The sequence below is a fragment of the Micromys minutus genome (assembly GCF_963924665.1).
Source record: "Micromys minutus genome assembly, chromosome: 12".
Classification (NCBI taxonomy): domain Eukaryota; kingdom Metazoa; phylum Chordata; class Mammalia; order Rodentia; family Muridae; genus Micromys; species Micromys minutus.
Window position 1 is genome coordinate 22,266,546 of NC_137981.1, and position 14,922 is coordinate 22,281,467.

Sequence of the window (14,922 nt, forward strand, 5' to 3'; positions counted from 1 at the left end):
TCTACACAAAGAAATGTTGGGGAGGGGACTTCCAGAAGGAAATAACTGGGTTGGCTGTGGAGACTTGCAATACCTGCTTGCTGTCCAAGCCTTTCTGTTTGGCTAGCTATACTGGTAGTCCCTGAACTATTTTGAACTCATAAAAAATATAAAATATATTTTATATATATTTTAAAAGCCTACCATTCAGTGTTAAGTGTGAACTCAATGGAAGCTCTGTCATTTGCCTTTAGGATCTATTTTTCCTACAAATTATTTTTAATGAATTTATTAAACCATTTAATTCCATTCATTTTTAGTCATAAAACTAAAACATTCCAATCTCATATTCTAAACAATATTCATTTTATTCACTTGACTGAATTAGGTACATTTGCAGCTCCCTTTAAACTCCTAACATTTTAATCTGTTTCTAACATTTGTTGATCTTTAGGGACAAAATTCAAAAAACTTCCTTTATCCTAGAGTAATTGATAATAGTGAAATAAATAAAATACTGAATAAAATACTGAAATAAAACTATTTCAATTTTATTTTGTTATACGGGGGTCATAAAATCATAAAATCAGAGACCAACAGTCAAGGAAAGCCTAATCTATACACATTATGAGGATGATTTGATGGATTGAAGCAAGTGCTGGAATTAAGCAGTAGTGTATGCTGCTCCATGCTCCATCCATACTGTGGGTTCATTAGTAAATATTGTTGTATTATGAAGATTTTGCTTCTGTAGGTAGAGTCTTAACTGCAGGGCCTCACCAAAGGAATACTTAGATAAGAGCCCTAGTGGTATTGTTAGGCTGATTTTTAGAATAACAATCAAAGAAATCAAGCCTTCATTGTTACTTAGTGGCCTCACAAAGTCTGATTTGCATATGTTCCTAATGCAGTTGTCCAGCTGGAGTTACCATAGCTCCTATATACAACCACAATGCCCCCCTCTCCTCTCTGTCTTTCTTCCTCCCTCTGTGTTTGGGGGGAATGTGGGGGGGATGTGGGTGTGTATGTCTGTATGAGTGAGCATGTACCATCATTTCTTCAGAAATAATTACTTGTTTGTATTATTTCCTCTTAATGGAGCTATCATACAAATAGAACATACTTATTGTTAGCAGGAACACTAACAATAACACTGATAATTCTGAAATTATTTACATCTAATATCTTGGTACCATCTTTCTGAGCCTGTTTACCTGTGCTTAAATGTACACTCACCATCTCTAGTCTGATATTCTGGATATTCTTGAAAATGGTAAGTACTGAATTATGTCTTTCCAGACCACATCGTGCACCCTCTGTGTTAGCATAGAGCATTGTTTTCTTGTCCCTTATGTATTAGAGGAAAGTTCTCTATTTGCTCTTTCCTGTTGGTCCTTGCTGCTGTGCTAACACCCTTCACAGCTGTCCTGAGCTCACACCATGGCTGCCTCTCTGGATTCTATACCAGTTTCATCCAATCCCCTTCAAGTTGATTTCTATATCATAAGGAAAATATGAAGGGAATTTCCCAGCATTCTTCTCAGGTACTTCAGTCACTTTCTGTGATTATAATGGCACATCCCCTGTGTGTCACGGTCCTGCTGCCCCTGTGCAGCTCTGCTTCCTCTAGATTTATCTCAGGATCGTTATATGAGTTGTTTCCTAAACCTGAACAATGCCTGACATCCTATTACTTGTGTCAAAAGCTGGCTTCTAAATGACATTTACATTTCACCTCTGCCATGCTGAGTTCTCTAAAACATGAGGTTCTTTATAATAAATACACCTTGACAGCCTGATATACCCATATGTTGGCTTAGTTGTGCAATAAGCCTGCTCTGGTAGATTTCTCAGTCCTCAGTGAGAACTGATATCTATGTCTTCTTTCCCTTTCATCCTTACTACCAAACATTGTTTGCATAATTGTGACACTACAGTGTGAAGGAAATCACATTTCTTACACTAAAGAGATATAGAAGAAATATGTAACTCAATACAGTCTGAATATTCCCTGTTTGGAGAAAAATTGGAGAATGCTTTGTTCTGAAAGCCATGTGATGAAGAGAAAACAACCCATTCTGGGGTTGAAAGATTCAATAGAACTCAGGTCACAGGAGAGTTAGGGTCATAATAGGAAGAATGTCCTCACTGCACAACTAAAAATCCTCATTGTCCTGAGGGCATTTGGAATATGTCTCTTTGAATTTTTATTTTGAAAATGAATTTACATTTGTGTATATGATGAGTGTTTGCCTCTACATAGGTATGTGCACAGCATGTGGTATATTTAGAGGCCAAGAGAGGGCAGCAGATGTTATGGACCTCGAAAAAACAGACAATTGGAAGATTCCATATGGTGCTGGAAACTGAACCCTGGTCCTCTGGAAATGAAGCCAATGTTCTTAATCAGTGAAACTTCTCTATTTCTTGACAATTTTTATTACCCTTTCTAAAAGAGCTTTGTGTATTTTGGTGGCATTTGGCCCTAAAAATATTTTAAAGAAAGAATATGTTTTGGAAGTTCCTAGAGTTTTTGCACTGGGCTAATTTTATGTGAAACAAAACTATGAATAATCCTATTTCAGAGAAAAAAAATCCTAAAGTTAAATAATATTTCAAAATTATATAGCTAAACTCAAAAAAAGTCAACTTGAACTTTAATATCTTTTGCTCTAAATGCCACCTTATTGACTATAGGAGTCTGATTCACAATGACTTAAAATTATTAATCATATAATTGAAAAAATGTGATGCTTTGCATTCTTGTTTACAAGATTAGATCTATTATGAAGTTAATAGGTATGATTTATAAGATAAATTTTACAGTGGGTCCACAGTTTTTGAAATGTAAGTAGAGTATTTTTAAGTGTTTGACAATGCATTTTATCTGTAGAAATGTCTTGTTGACATCATTTCCTTAATACACACAGGTAACAACATGACTTTTTGTTGGTTCAGATAAGGTCTTAGGCCTTAAAATCATATAGTTGTGATTACCTATTAAGGTTGCCAAAACCAACAGAAATCCCAAATAGCATGGATCCTAGGCCCTTTCTTGCTGCCCATGAGTGTTGTCTAACTTTCTGTCAATCAAATAGGATTATCACCTAGCCACAACTGGGTCTATCAATTCTTTGTAAGCCTTTAATGATTTGATTTCACTCTTGATTTAAACATAAAATTTGTTTGGTTGCATTTCCTAGACTACTGTTCAAGTATTTAAGTAGTAGGGAATATGGATATATGGAAGTTTTTCATGATAGTAGGAACAACCTGATTTTTTCCAATTTTGTTTTAATGGGTTTCATCATCTTTCATATTCAAATGTATTATTGGTAATAGCAGGAAGGGTCCAGTTGTCTTATAAAATTCATAAGTGTGTTGCTGTGGTCATCTTTCTACAATCTGGCAAGATGGAACCTTTTGGAATGTTTTGTTTCTAAGATTAGTTGGAACATTTAATAAGCCTCCAAATGTGGGGTGGAAAAGATGACAGAGTTTTAGATGGCACAATGCAAGCAGTCTCCACGAAATATTCTATGTTCTTTTACTTATAGCATTTTGAAATTTAAAATGTTCAACCCAACCTGTTAAACCATATAATAGTCCCTCTCCATTCACTAAGAAAACAAACTAATTTAAATTTTCTCTTAGGTTTACTTTGCATTTTCCAAAATTCAGTGTGAATCAGCAATTAAATGTAAATGAAGCATAAAAGGGTAGATGCTTGTGAAGCACTGGTTTAAAATGCATATTCACAGGACAAAGAACTTGAAAGTATACAATTAAATTTATAAAAGAAATCTATGGCAGACAGCTTTAACAAATAAAAAGTTCTTTCATGTGGGTTTTGAGACAGGGTTTTGTATTACAGTTGGTAATCCTGGGAGAGAAACATCAGAAAGCAGGGGTTCATTTCACCTGCTCCTACGATTATTTAAGGGCATTTTTGGCAGACCTTAGAATATCTTGGTATGAGGAATTTTATATTCTTCAGCCAACTCCCGTGCTACATACTGAATTACCATCAGCTCCAAGCACAACCAGGCCCAAAACACCAAACATACTGACCTTCAAGTCATTGCAGTTGGGAGGTATGTTGAGACCCAGTACATAGTTTTAAAGCTTCTATCTTTGGTAGACCACGCTGCACTGATCTCTGATACCCAGGGACAAATAATCTCAATGTGTTCTATGTGGAACTACATTCTGTGAAGAGTATTTTGGGAAAACAGAGTCACAGTGAAGAGATCGCGTTCATGAGAAAGAAACCCAAGCCGTCATCCAGGGAATATCAACTGAAGAGTGATTGGGATCAGTGGGAGGTGCCCTTGATGGACAGAGTCAATGTCAGAACTTGTGAAAAATGGTGTGATGATTAAAGCTGCTGGATCTAAGTGCTCTTTAAGATAGGAACCAGTGTAATCACATACAACTTAAATCAGACTCCTTGTATAAAACAATAAATGTTTATTTCTTTATATAGGCAGTTGAGAAGGTCTGCTGTAGGAGCTGGAGAAACAGTGCTAAGCTAATGAACAAATGAAGAGTCAGTGTCTTGAACCAGTGGGGCTTAGAGCTTCCAAGGTAGTAACATTCAATTTAGGGCAACAGAAAAGGAACCATTAACAATTAGACAAACATACTACAGAGAAGAGAGGAAGGGGGGGTTAGGAGACAAAGGTAGTAGGGAAGAGAGAGAGAGAGAGAGGAAAAGAAGCATCAAAATTCTCTAAACCATCATATTCAAAGAAAAAATAGATGTCATATTAAGCATGTATGTTTATATTCAAGCTTTAAGACATTAGTTTAGACTAATGGGGAGCCATTTACATGTTTAATAAAGATACATGTTAGGTAATGACCATTTGTGTGACTATAAACATAATGAACTTGTATATGTATGACATAATTTATATACTATAGATTTATATTGCCTTGTTGTGTGGTGGAGGGTTTATCGAAGCATAATTTTTTAAAGAAATTCACAAGAGCCTTGGTTTTATTTTATATACTGAAAAGTATTATCTCAATATATTACCCATTTTAATTTGTCTCTCTAGATTTAATTTTTTTACAGCTATTACTGAGATGATATGAACTTTGTTGAAATATTCAATATGAAACAACATGGCATGATTATCTACCAATAAAATGTTCATTGAAATTAAGATAACATTAAAATTAAGATAATGAATGTAACTACACTTTAGAACTTTGTAATGTTGCACTGTAATCTTTTACTTTTTCTTTCTCCAATAATAGATATCCATTTCATTTGTCTGGCAACAACTTCTAGTTTTTAGTGTCTACTAGACATGGAAAGCGTAGATCCAAGTCAAATACCTTATTCTGAGCAATTATTTTGACACACATCTGATCATTTATTTCTTCCCTAATTAATTTCTCTTCAGTGCTGAGGAATGTTACATTGTAGGGAAATACCACAGTTTTCTACTGACTGGTTTCTTGCAGGCTGGCCAATTTTTATTGAGGGTTACAAATAAAGGTGTTTTGTGGACATAAATGAAAAGTAAGATCATCTTTTCATTAAAGCTGGTTAAATATCTAGGAAGGGAATATGCCCATAAATAAAGCAGGCATTTTGTTATCTCTCTGAAGTTGGTTTTAAAGAGTTATATCATATGTATTAAACATATGACTATTCCAGAGAGCTTATTGATCCATATCCTTGCCATAGTATACTAATCATTGATGTTTAGCTATTTTATTAGGAACTATAACTACCTCATCGTAGTTCATTTGAGATTCCCTTATGTCTTGTGTATGCTTAATCATTTTACCTTCCCTAGAAAATATATTCTCAAAATAGAGTGTAGATAATCTTTCCAAGTTCTCCTGAAGACGTATTCTCAGAAAAGAATTTATTGAAGATTGCCATCTCAAAAACTGGTTTCTTATTAAGTCATGAAAATGGCTTAGATTTTATGTTTAGGTCTCATGTCGAGTGGTTTTTTTTTTTTTTTTTTTTTTTTTGTTTTGTTTTGTTTTGTTTTGTTTTGTTTTGTTTTTTGAGACTGTGTTTTTTTTTTTACTTAGTTTTTAAAATGGCATCTGTTGTAGTTAGAGTTTCCATTGCTGTGAAGAGCCACCATACCTGGAAATCTTATAAAATAAAACTTGTAATTGGGGCTAGATTACAGGTTCAGAGGTTTAGTTTGTTACCACCATGGTGGAAAGCCTGGCAGCATAGAAGCAGGCATGGCACTTGGTAATTTTGTGAGGGTTCTACATCTACATCCTCAGGCAGCCAGGAAGAGACTGGTTTTGCACTGAGCAGTGCTTGAGCATATATATGACCTCAAAGTGTGCCCCCAATGACATAATTTCTCTCATGCCATGCACCCTAATAATGCCACTACTTACAACCCAAACATTCAAACGCATGAATCTATGGGGACCAAACCTATTCAGCATCCGTGAAGAAAAAAACTTTGTAGTCTTAAGGTCAAATAATTCAGGTTTCCATGATAATACATATTTTTTTAAAATTACTTGTGTATGTGTCCAGTAAAGGTTATCTTTGCCAGGGTAAGGAATTCCCTTCTATTATGTCTAAAATTAGCCTACTATGCCCCCGCTCTCTCGAATAATCTAGTCATTAGATTTTTCCTTAACCTGATAAAACAGTGAATTGTAGAGATACTTAGGTGTTGCAGTAAACATTATTAAGTAGGCCACCAGTTTCCACACGTTCTCACTCTGTGGAACAGTGCGGTCCTATGAGCCACAGAACGGGGATCCACGCACCATATCTATCTTTCTGCTAGCTGCTTTCACATACGGTCCCCTTGGCAGGTTATAATTATACCTGGTACATTCATTGTGTTCAATGGGTAACTCCAGTGTAGTAGCACATCAAGCTAGCCCCTTTACTCTCTACCTCTCCCTGCTGTCTCTCTGCCAGCTGGGAACTCTGATCACATTCCCTACAACCCAGTAAAACCATAGCTCAAAATCTTGTGATTTATCAGTCAGATTTATATGTTAAATTCTCAATTCATAGTACATCGACCCAAAACCTTATAACCAATTGACAAAGATATAAACCATTCACCTAGATAAAATAAATTGGCCTATAAAGATCTCTCCCTGAAGAAATATAGATAAGTACCTATGGCCAATTAAGACCACCTGGATCTGGATCCTACTTCTTCATCTCCATCTTGATTATCCCCTCCTTCCCCTTCTCTCTCACCTCACCAAAACTTTGTCCCCACCCCACTCTCTACTTTCCAGTCATGTATCACCTTGACCTAACTAGGGCCAGTCCTCACCTCCATATAGACATTAACCTACACTTAGGGTCTATACTATATTTACCACAACAAGTTCATTTTTGTTGTACTAAGGTTTCAATGTGTTACTATGCATGATTTTCTGGCTTTTTATTAAGAAAATGCCATATCTATGATAATGAGTGCTGTATTGAGTTTTGTCTAAGTTTTTTATTGAGAAGATGTTGTCCTGGTAAAATAATTCAGAGGAATCCTATTCCTCTAAAATTCAATGATGCGAGGAATCCAATAAAAGAGAAGAAAGTGTAAACTAATGAATTGGTCTTTGTAAAAGGGGAATATTTCTTCAAAATGAATAATTCTCTAACTATAATATACAAGAAAATTCCCTAAAACATAATTGCAATAAATCTTGTCTATTAGGAGATCAAAGTTGGACACTACAACCATTTTGCCAAAAAGCAGGTGAGGTAGGTACTAAGTACTCTACTTCAATTTAGAAAGTGGCTGCTAGACCCAAAGCAGCACTGAGAACTTAAAAAAAAAAAAAAAAAAAAAACTTCTGTGCTTGCAGCCCAGTAGCTCACCAGGAGAGCAAGTGAGGATGGCCTGTCCTATAGAAGCTTTCCTGGGGGTTGAAAGGCACACAGTAGCTGAATAAAGGCTATATAAATGAGAATGTGGAAAGAAATGGAGGATGAAAAGGTATGGAAGAAGGATGAAAATGAGTAAGAACAAACATACTAACATTGGCTGTTACTTTGGAATGTTGGACTAGCTTCTCTATACGGGCTTCTCTTAGGACTCATGGAATGTTTCAGAGTCAGGGAAGTGTCAGTGGGTTGGATACTTGAGGATTGTTGAGGTAGGTGGAAGAACCTGTGTATATGAACTATTGAGCTTGTCAGAAGTTGGTGCCCACTGAAGAAGCCTGATTTTCAGCCTTCAATTCTTACAAAATATCCTCCCCATAGCATAATCTTCTTGGCATGCTATCAGATGCTGAGGATGTTGTGAAGGTTACCACTTTCTTGAACTTGTATTGGGTATGTTGCCAAATGGATGAATTGGAAAATACATAGAAACAGTTAAAGAGAGTATTTGCAAGTGGTTCAATGATTGTCCTGTGGTGTTCATTCTTTTTAATTAGAGAAATAAAAATAAAACAATGCTCTATGTAAAACAAAAGTTCTAGAATCAATGGATCCAACAATCTTGATAAGGTGAACGAATTGTTTTAGCAAGCATATTTTTAAGAAATTGAGTATAAATTGTAGTGACTAAAAATATTTCTCAATTGGCATGTTTGTAGTGACAAAAAACAAGGTAGCACACTGATGTAGAGGCTGGCTTCTACTGGGCCAGAACACAGACACAGAGATGGTTATAGATGTGGTAAATGGAACTTTATATAAATACTGAGCATTCTTTCATGGATGATATCAATATTAGAGTAATAAAAATATGAATAATGACAAAACTCAAAATTAGAATTAGATAACACAGAAATATGAGCATGACAGAATTTAAGCTAAAAGTTGTTGGCACCAGAAACTGCAGAGGGACACTTACCTTCTGGCTCAATAAATAGAGACTCACTGCAGTTACTAATACATATGCTCCTACAATTTTCTCATAGAAATCACTCGTAATATTTACCAAGTTGTTATATGTATGAGAGTGAGAAAGTACTTATGTGTCTGAGAAAGATTAAAAATTAAAGTTTAATTAATTAAATTTAATAGCATTAGATAGTTATGGTATAGATCTCTAAAAGGTAGCTGAATCATAACATCTTCCTCATGTTTTTCTCCTATTTACAACAGGAACACTAACAACCACAGCCTTAAGAGACACCTACCAGCTCAGAAGTACAGAGAAGGAGACTGCTGTCTCTGAGCCCCATTAGCATCCATTCTAATTCTGTTTTTCAAATTCACAGAGAGTGAAGACGTTTATCAAAGGCAGGTGCTGTCAATTTCATGTATCATCTTTGGAATTGTCATCGTGGGCATGTTCTGTGCAGCATTCTACTTCAAAAGCAAGTAAGACCATTTCTCTGGTGATTAAAGGCTCCTTCTTAAAAAAAGATCTTTTCCTTATTTTTCAATTTCAGCTCCAAGCAGAGGGATTGTTTGCACGTGGGTCAAAAAATGATCTGCAGAGAAATAAAGCCTTATATTGAACAAAATGAATGTGTATACAGGCAAGTGGTGGTGGTGGGTGCCCTCAGATGCACATTGTGGTGAAGTCACAAATACATGCAGTGACTATTTTCAATAGACAAAACTTTCCAGGAAAATAAACTTACCTGAAAGTCTTAATTTGTTTTCAAATAGTTTTTTTGCCTTGTTTTTATAAAATTTAAGCCACATTAAAAAAATAACCCCCCCCACATACATACATACATACATACACGCACACAAACACACACACACACACACACACACACACACACACACACACACACACACACACACACACATTGGTTCAGTTTGGGATTCAGAACTTGAATATTCTGTGAATTTTGCGTGCCAAGAAACTATCTGCAAGTGTAGGGACTTAAAATGATTCATAAAGAGTTAAATGTATATAGTACATTTAGAAATGTGTTCATAGTCCTAGATTTAAATAAAAGAACATAAATAGAATTATTTATGGAAATAATGTTACCCAAAAAATAAAGTTAAACATCAAAGTGTTAGCCTTTGGGGTTGGTGAGTCTTGAAGACATTGTCTACAGTTTCACATCTGTGGCCTGTCTGAAATAACAGACAATTTGCAATTACTTTTCTTTGGACCCCTGTTTTCCTGTCCATTTTCTCTTCCAAAAATAGATTACATTTCAGATACAGTTTATAACACCTATCTGTAAGTCACATGTTTCAATTTTTAAAGGGAGCTACAATTATGACTTTAAATATTGGGGCATGACTACAGGATTAGTAGCTATTAATTCTACAAACTTTTTAAAAGGCTTTTAGAATTTCAGAAAAACTATAATAACAGTACATAAGTTTCCCATGCATTCTAGACCTAGTACCCCTGCTATTAGAGCCTTGTATTAGCACTGTATTCTTGTCACAATAATTTTCAATAATTGTACCATGTAACTAATGTCCCTAGTTTCAGCCTTCTTTAGTTTTTGACATATTTACTTTCTCTTCTTTTCTGTTCTCTTTATTGTGTTCTTCCCTCTTTCTATCCCTTTTTCTTTTTTCTATTTCCTTACTTGGGGGCCACATGGCATTATGTGACAGATCTCTGTAACTATTGCCTGACGTTGGTGATTTCTAAACATGTGCAAAGCACACTGGGACTTTTAGTGATTCACTCTCAGCCTTTGCAACATTCCAAGTTTTATTGTTAATGTGTTAGTCAGCTTCTATATCCATAGCAAAAAGGCTGTGATATTGAAATTACAAGTACTTATTTGGGTTTCATTTTGTTCATTTCAGTCCAGGATTGATTCAACCCATTGCTTCTGGTGACATAGTGTGGCAGCACATCACAGTGCAGGTATAGAGCAGGGGATGGCCTTTTGCATCTTGGGAGTATGTAAAAAAAGGAAATGGGAGGCACCTCATTATTCCCATTAAGGGTATGTTTTGAGTCACCCAAAGACCTTCTAATAGGTACACATGTAAAAGTTCCTGTGCATCTCTCTGAATGTCAGTTTGGACTAAGCCAACACACAGGCCTTTAAAAATCATTTACTAGATAATACAGGAACTTACTTTAAAATATTAAGTTGGGAAGGGAACAGAGTAGACAATAACAAATGTGGTTCTCTGGCTCCAAGAAGTTTTAATTTGCATCTATACTATGATCTACAGCACCAAATTGGCTTATTTAGTCTTCCAGCTGAATGGCATATTTGCCCATAGTGAGTTAAGTGATTCCCTGCTCTGGTGAAGCCACAGCGAGGCCATGTGAGGACACTTGCCCCAGATGTATTTGGATCTCCTAGTAGCCTTCAATTCATATTACTAGGAATATTTTCTTCCCGTTTTCTGTTTTGCAAAATATGGATTTTAAAATACTTTACAGACTTAGGAGGAAGGCTAAATGAGATGATACTGTAAAGAACTTGATTATTATTTAAAAGAGAAATACCCCATGGTGGCTTGAGCTGTTAATACTCAAATGCCAGAGTGGTCCAGGCTTTCCACTTTGGACATTGAAGTCTGGATATCTACCAAATTAAAAGTTATACTAGATCAAACAAAGGGGTAGCCACATCCAAGTTAACATTTGGAGTGTCTACTTTCAACATTTGTGTATAAGAAGGAAATTGGATATTTAAGTTATATTTACAGAGAAATAAGTAAATTATTTCGAAGATGAAATTAATCACTGATTCTTAGAGTAGAATTTGCAGTTGTAACACATGTATGCAAAAGATTGATTATAGAAATATTACCAAGGAAAATAAGTAAGTATAAGATGTCTGACATCAGTGCCATCAGATTTTCTCTCCAGTCAGCAATGGAACTTTGTGATGCACATCTATTGGTGGTGCACATGGAGGAGTTGGTGTTTAATGGAAACACTGTTAAATGCCACATTCCTCATGTGAGACTTACAAGCCCAAGCAACTGGAGAAGCACACATTGGGACATTCTGCCTGCCACAGTTGAGCTATTGGCAACTTATGGCTGCTGGGGGAAAGAGTCAGTTTTCTTCAACAATGCTCATCTCCAGGGGTTACCTATACTTTAGTCAATGGTCCTACAACCATGCACAACAGTAAACACTAAGTTGAATTGAATTAAAAAAGAATTATCGTGGAGATGGAAGGAGAAAAATGGTAGGCTATGGCAGAGGAGGTATCTTGGGGAGTATGGGTATGAATTTGATCAAAACATATTAGAGAATGTTTGAATATTAAATGACTAAAAATAAAGTGGAGAATAGAAGAAAAGATAAAGTAAAAGAGCTAAAAATTTGCAATAATAAAATTTAGAGGTCTTTCCAGCTGTAATTATATTTCTAATCAGAAGTCTGAAGTGCCTTCTCTTTATGTGCCTAAGTCTAAGTAATGATATCAAGTGCTAACTCTCTAATACCAAAATGAATCTTCAGGATTATAATGCAGGCATCTACATGATTCTCTCATAGATTTATGGATTCCTATTTCCCTTTCTCTAATAATAGTGATCAAAGAATGGGCTTGATCTTAATTTTTATGCATATTGTGCACATGGACCAATTTACAGACTATATGATGACTCATTCAAGCCAAAACCTTCTGCTTCTTTAGTTTCATTGAGAACTAAATTCTTTTTTTCTCTTACAACTTTATTTAAAAAAAGAATACACATAAAGATTTTAAAAGGCATTTTGGCATACCACTATATGAATATTTTTGTCAGTACTTAATTCTATTAGAGGTTTGATAGCATGCATTGAAATCCCACTAGTTACCATAAGCACAAAGCACATGTAAAACAGAACACAACATAGAAAGAGTTTTCTTGGTGAGTATAGATTAAGCATAATAATCTTTGAATACCAAAAATTGCCACAAGGCTATATTCTTAGCTCTTGGATTATTAGTTATTTAAGGTTCAGGAAACTAAATTCTTAAAAGAGTTTCTCTTTACGTTTAACCTACAGAAGGAAAAAGGATGAGATTGCATGTGATAGTATTTAGTTAACTGAAAATCAATCATGTGGCTCAACTCTGGAATTAGATTCATGGACAGGAGAGCATATGTGTAGAAGTAGAATCAGATGAGTTATCAAAATATGGAAAATACTAGAAAACCTGCGAATTGGTATTGCCAATAACACACACACACACACACACACACACACACACACACACACACACACTCGGTGGGGGGACTGTTGACAACATACTGATTCTTTCTGTGGGCTGTAGTTTGTGTAAAATATTCTTAACTCATGTGGATGTTCTAATGCACTACTGTTGTCTTCTGTAGCAGTAGAGGTCTTTGTTTCCAAGTCGTCACCATACAATACTAAAAAATTCTTCAAGCAAGCTGCTTTAGCACACCAGCAATAGTACATCAGTGTGATAGTTTGAAGATAGGATCCAATGTCTACATTGGGTTCAGAACCAAGCCAGCTTCAAAATGCTTCATAGCGTTGTTGCTACTCTTCAGTGAAACCCATTCTAAGTTCTCTGACTCCACAATTACCATTTTTTAACTTACAAAGTTGGTGATTCTATACACACTCAATGTATTTTCTGAATAGTATCCCTATGCCAAGGTCAGATTCCTCAGAAACTGAGCTTATGACACTAAAAATGGTAGATGCCAACTGGTTTGCGGCACCTACAGTACTATTATGCATATCCCCTCTTAAGACATTGGGCCAGAGATACCAATACAGGGATGGTAGTCTGCTAAGCCTGCATCCTGTCTTATTGAACTGGAAACATTCCAGTGTGTATGCACACACCTTGTGTATAGTGACTGATTTAAAATCTGAAAAACAATACAGTCAGATGTCGGTCGTTTACTTGCTCCCATTTGATAAGGGAAGGAAAAAAAAGATAAAGAAACCAGAATAATCCTTGTACTTATAAGAGAAGAATATCAGGAAAAATTGGGATGGTAAAAGACAAAGGCATATTCCAAATGGAAGGTCATTTATTCTAACATATTACTTAGTGAGGACTTGCATAATAAAAGTGTACAAGAGGAATTATAAAAATAGGTGTTAGAAATACATTCAGGCTTTTTATGAATAATATTTTCATAAAAATGTATTTGCTAGTATCTGAATTATTATGCAATTACAGGAAAGACAGTGTTTATACTAGTTTTATTCAAGAGATGTAACTGAGTGTTTGCTTTCTGTTACACCTTCTTATATTGCTTCATGATGGTTTACTTGGCGTCTCATCTTCCAATAGTCAGTTTGCTTCTCAAAAGAATTCCTTTCCCCTTTATGTAGCTGCTGTGTGCTCCTAAAATGTTTATGAAATAAATTGATTTTTATCAACAGTCTATAGATTTGTTGTTAAAAAGTTGATGGAATGTATTAAGTAGATTAAGCAGTTGGGAGCATTAGATCTAAAAATGCCCCTCAAATAATTGAAAAGTTAAAAGAAATGATTAAACAGACAGCCACTTCATGCTGGGTTTAAATTCCAAGATGCTCATTACCTCTGAATTCTTTGGAAAGTACCAGTGTTGTGTGAGAGAGGCAATTAGCACAATCTTTTATCTTTGGAGCAATATTCACATTCTTTTGTAGTATCTTTCCACAGCACTGAGCATGATGGATAACACAAAGGAAAAGAGAGGAAAATTTTGTCTGTAACTGCCTTGGTATCCATGGGAGAGAGCTCTTATGAATACAAGTTACAGAAAAGGAAAAGGCTCAGAGAAGTTTAGATACCTATGAGAATAATGAAGTGGGCAGAGGGAAGATCCAGGTTAGCCTCTCTTGTAACAAAAACTCTGATCTGAGTGCTGCCTGCCTGGGGAGCTTGTCCTATTAAGAGTCACTTTACCAGTAGGTCTCTACAGGGCTGAGAACTGTAGAAGCAAAATTAAGAGAATGTTCTTCCAGTTACATTTGAGTTTAGGGATGATAGATAATTTCTGTGAAACCCTGGAAAAAGAACACTAATTAGACAGTAGTTTGGTCCACTGTCTTATTTAGAGTTTTACTATTATGAACAGACACCCTGACCAAAGAGTTT

The 14,922-nt window shown here is 35.5% G+C and overlaps 1 protein-coding gene across 7 annotated transcripts in view; it reads left to right on the top strand.

The window, feature by feature from the left end:
- NRG3 (neuregulin 3) overlaps nt 1-14,922 on the top strand; it is a gene marked incomplete at both ends in the record, with an annotated part of 1,026,196 nt that overhangs the window by 983,181 nt on the left and 28,093 nt on the right. For all 7 annotated transcript variants that reach the window (XM_080926973.1, XM_080926970.1, XM_080926974.1 and 4 more), the window contains one exon: nt 9,181-9,283. In XM_080926973.1, the coding sequence (XP_080783099.1) occupies nt 9,181-9,283 (103 nt within the window). The remainder of the gene's footprint in view (nt 1-9,180; nt 9,284-14,922) is intronic.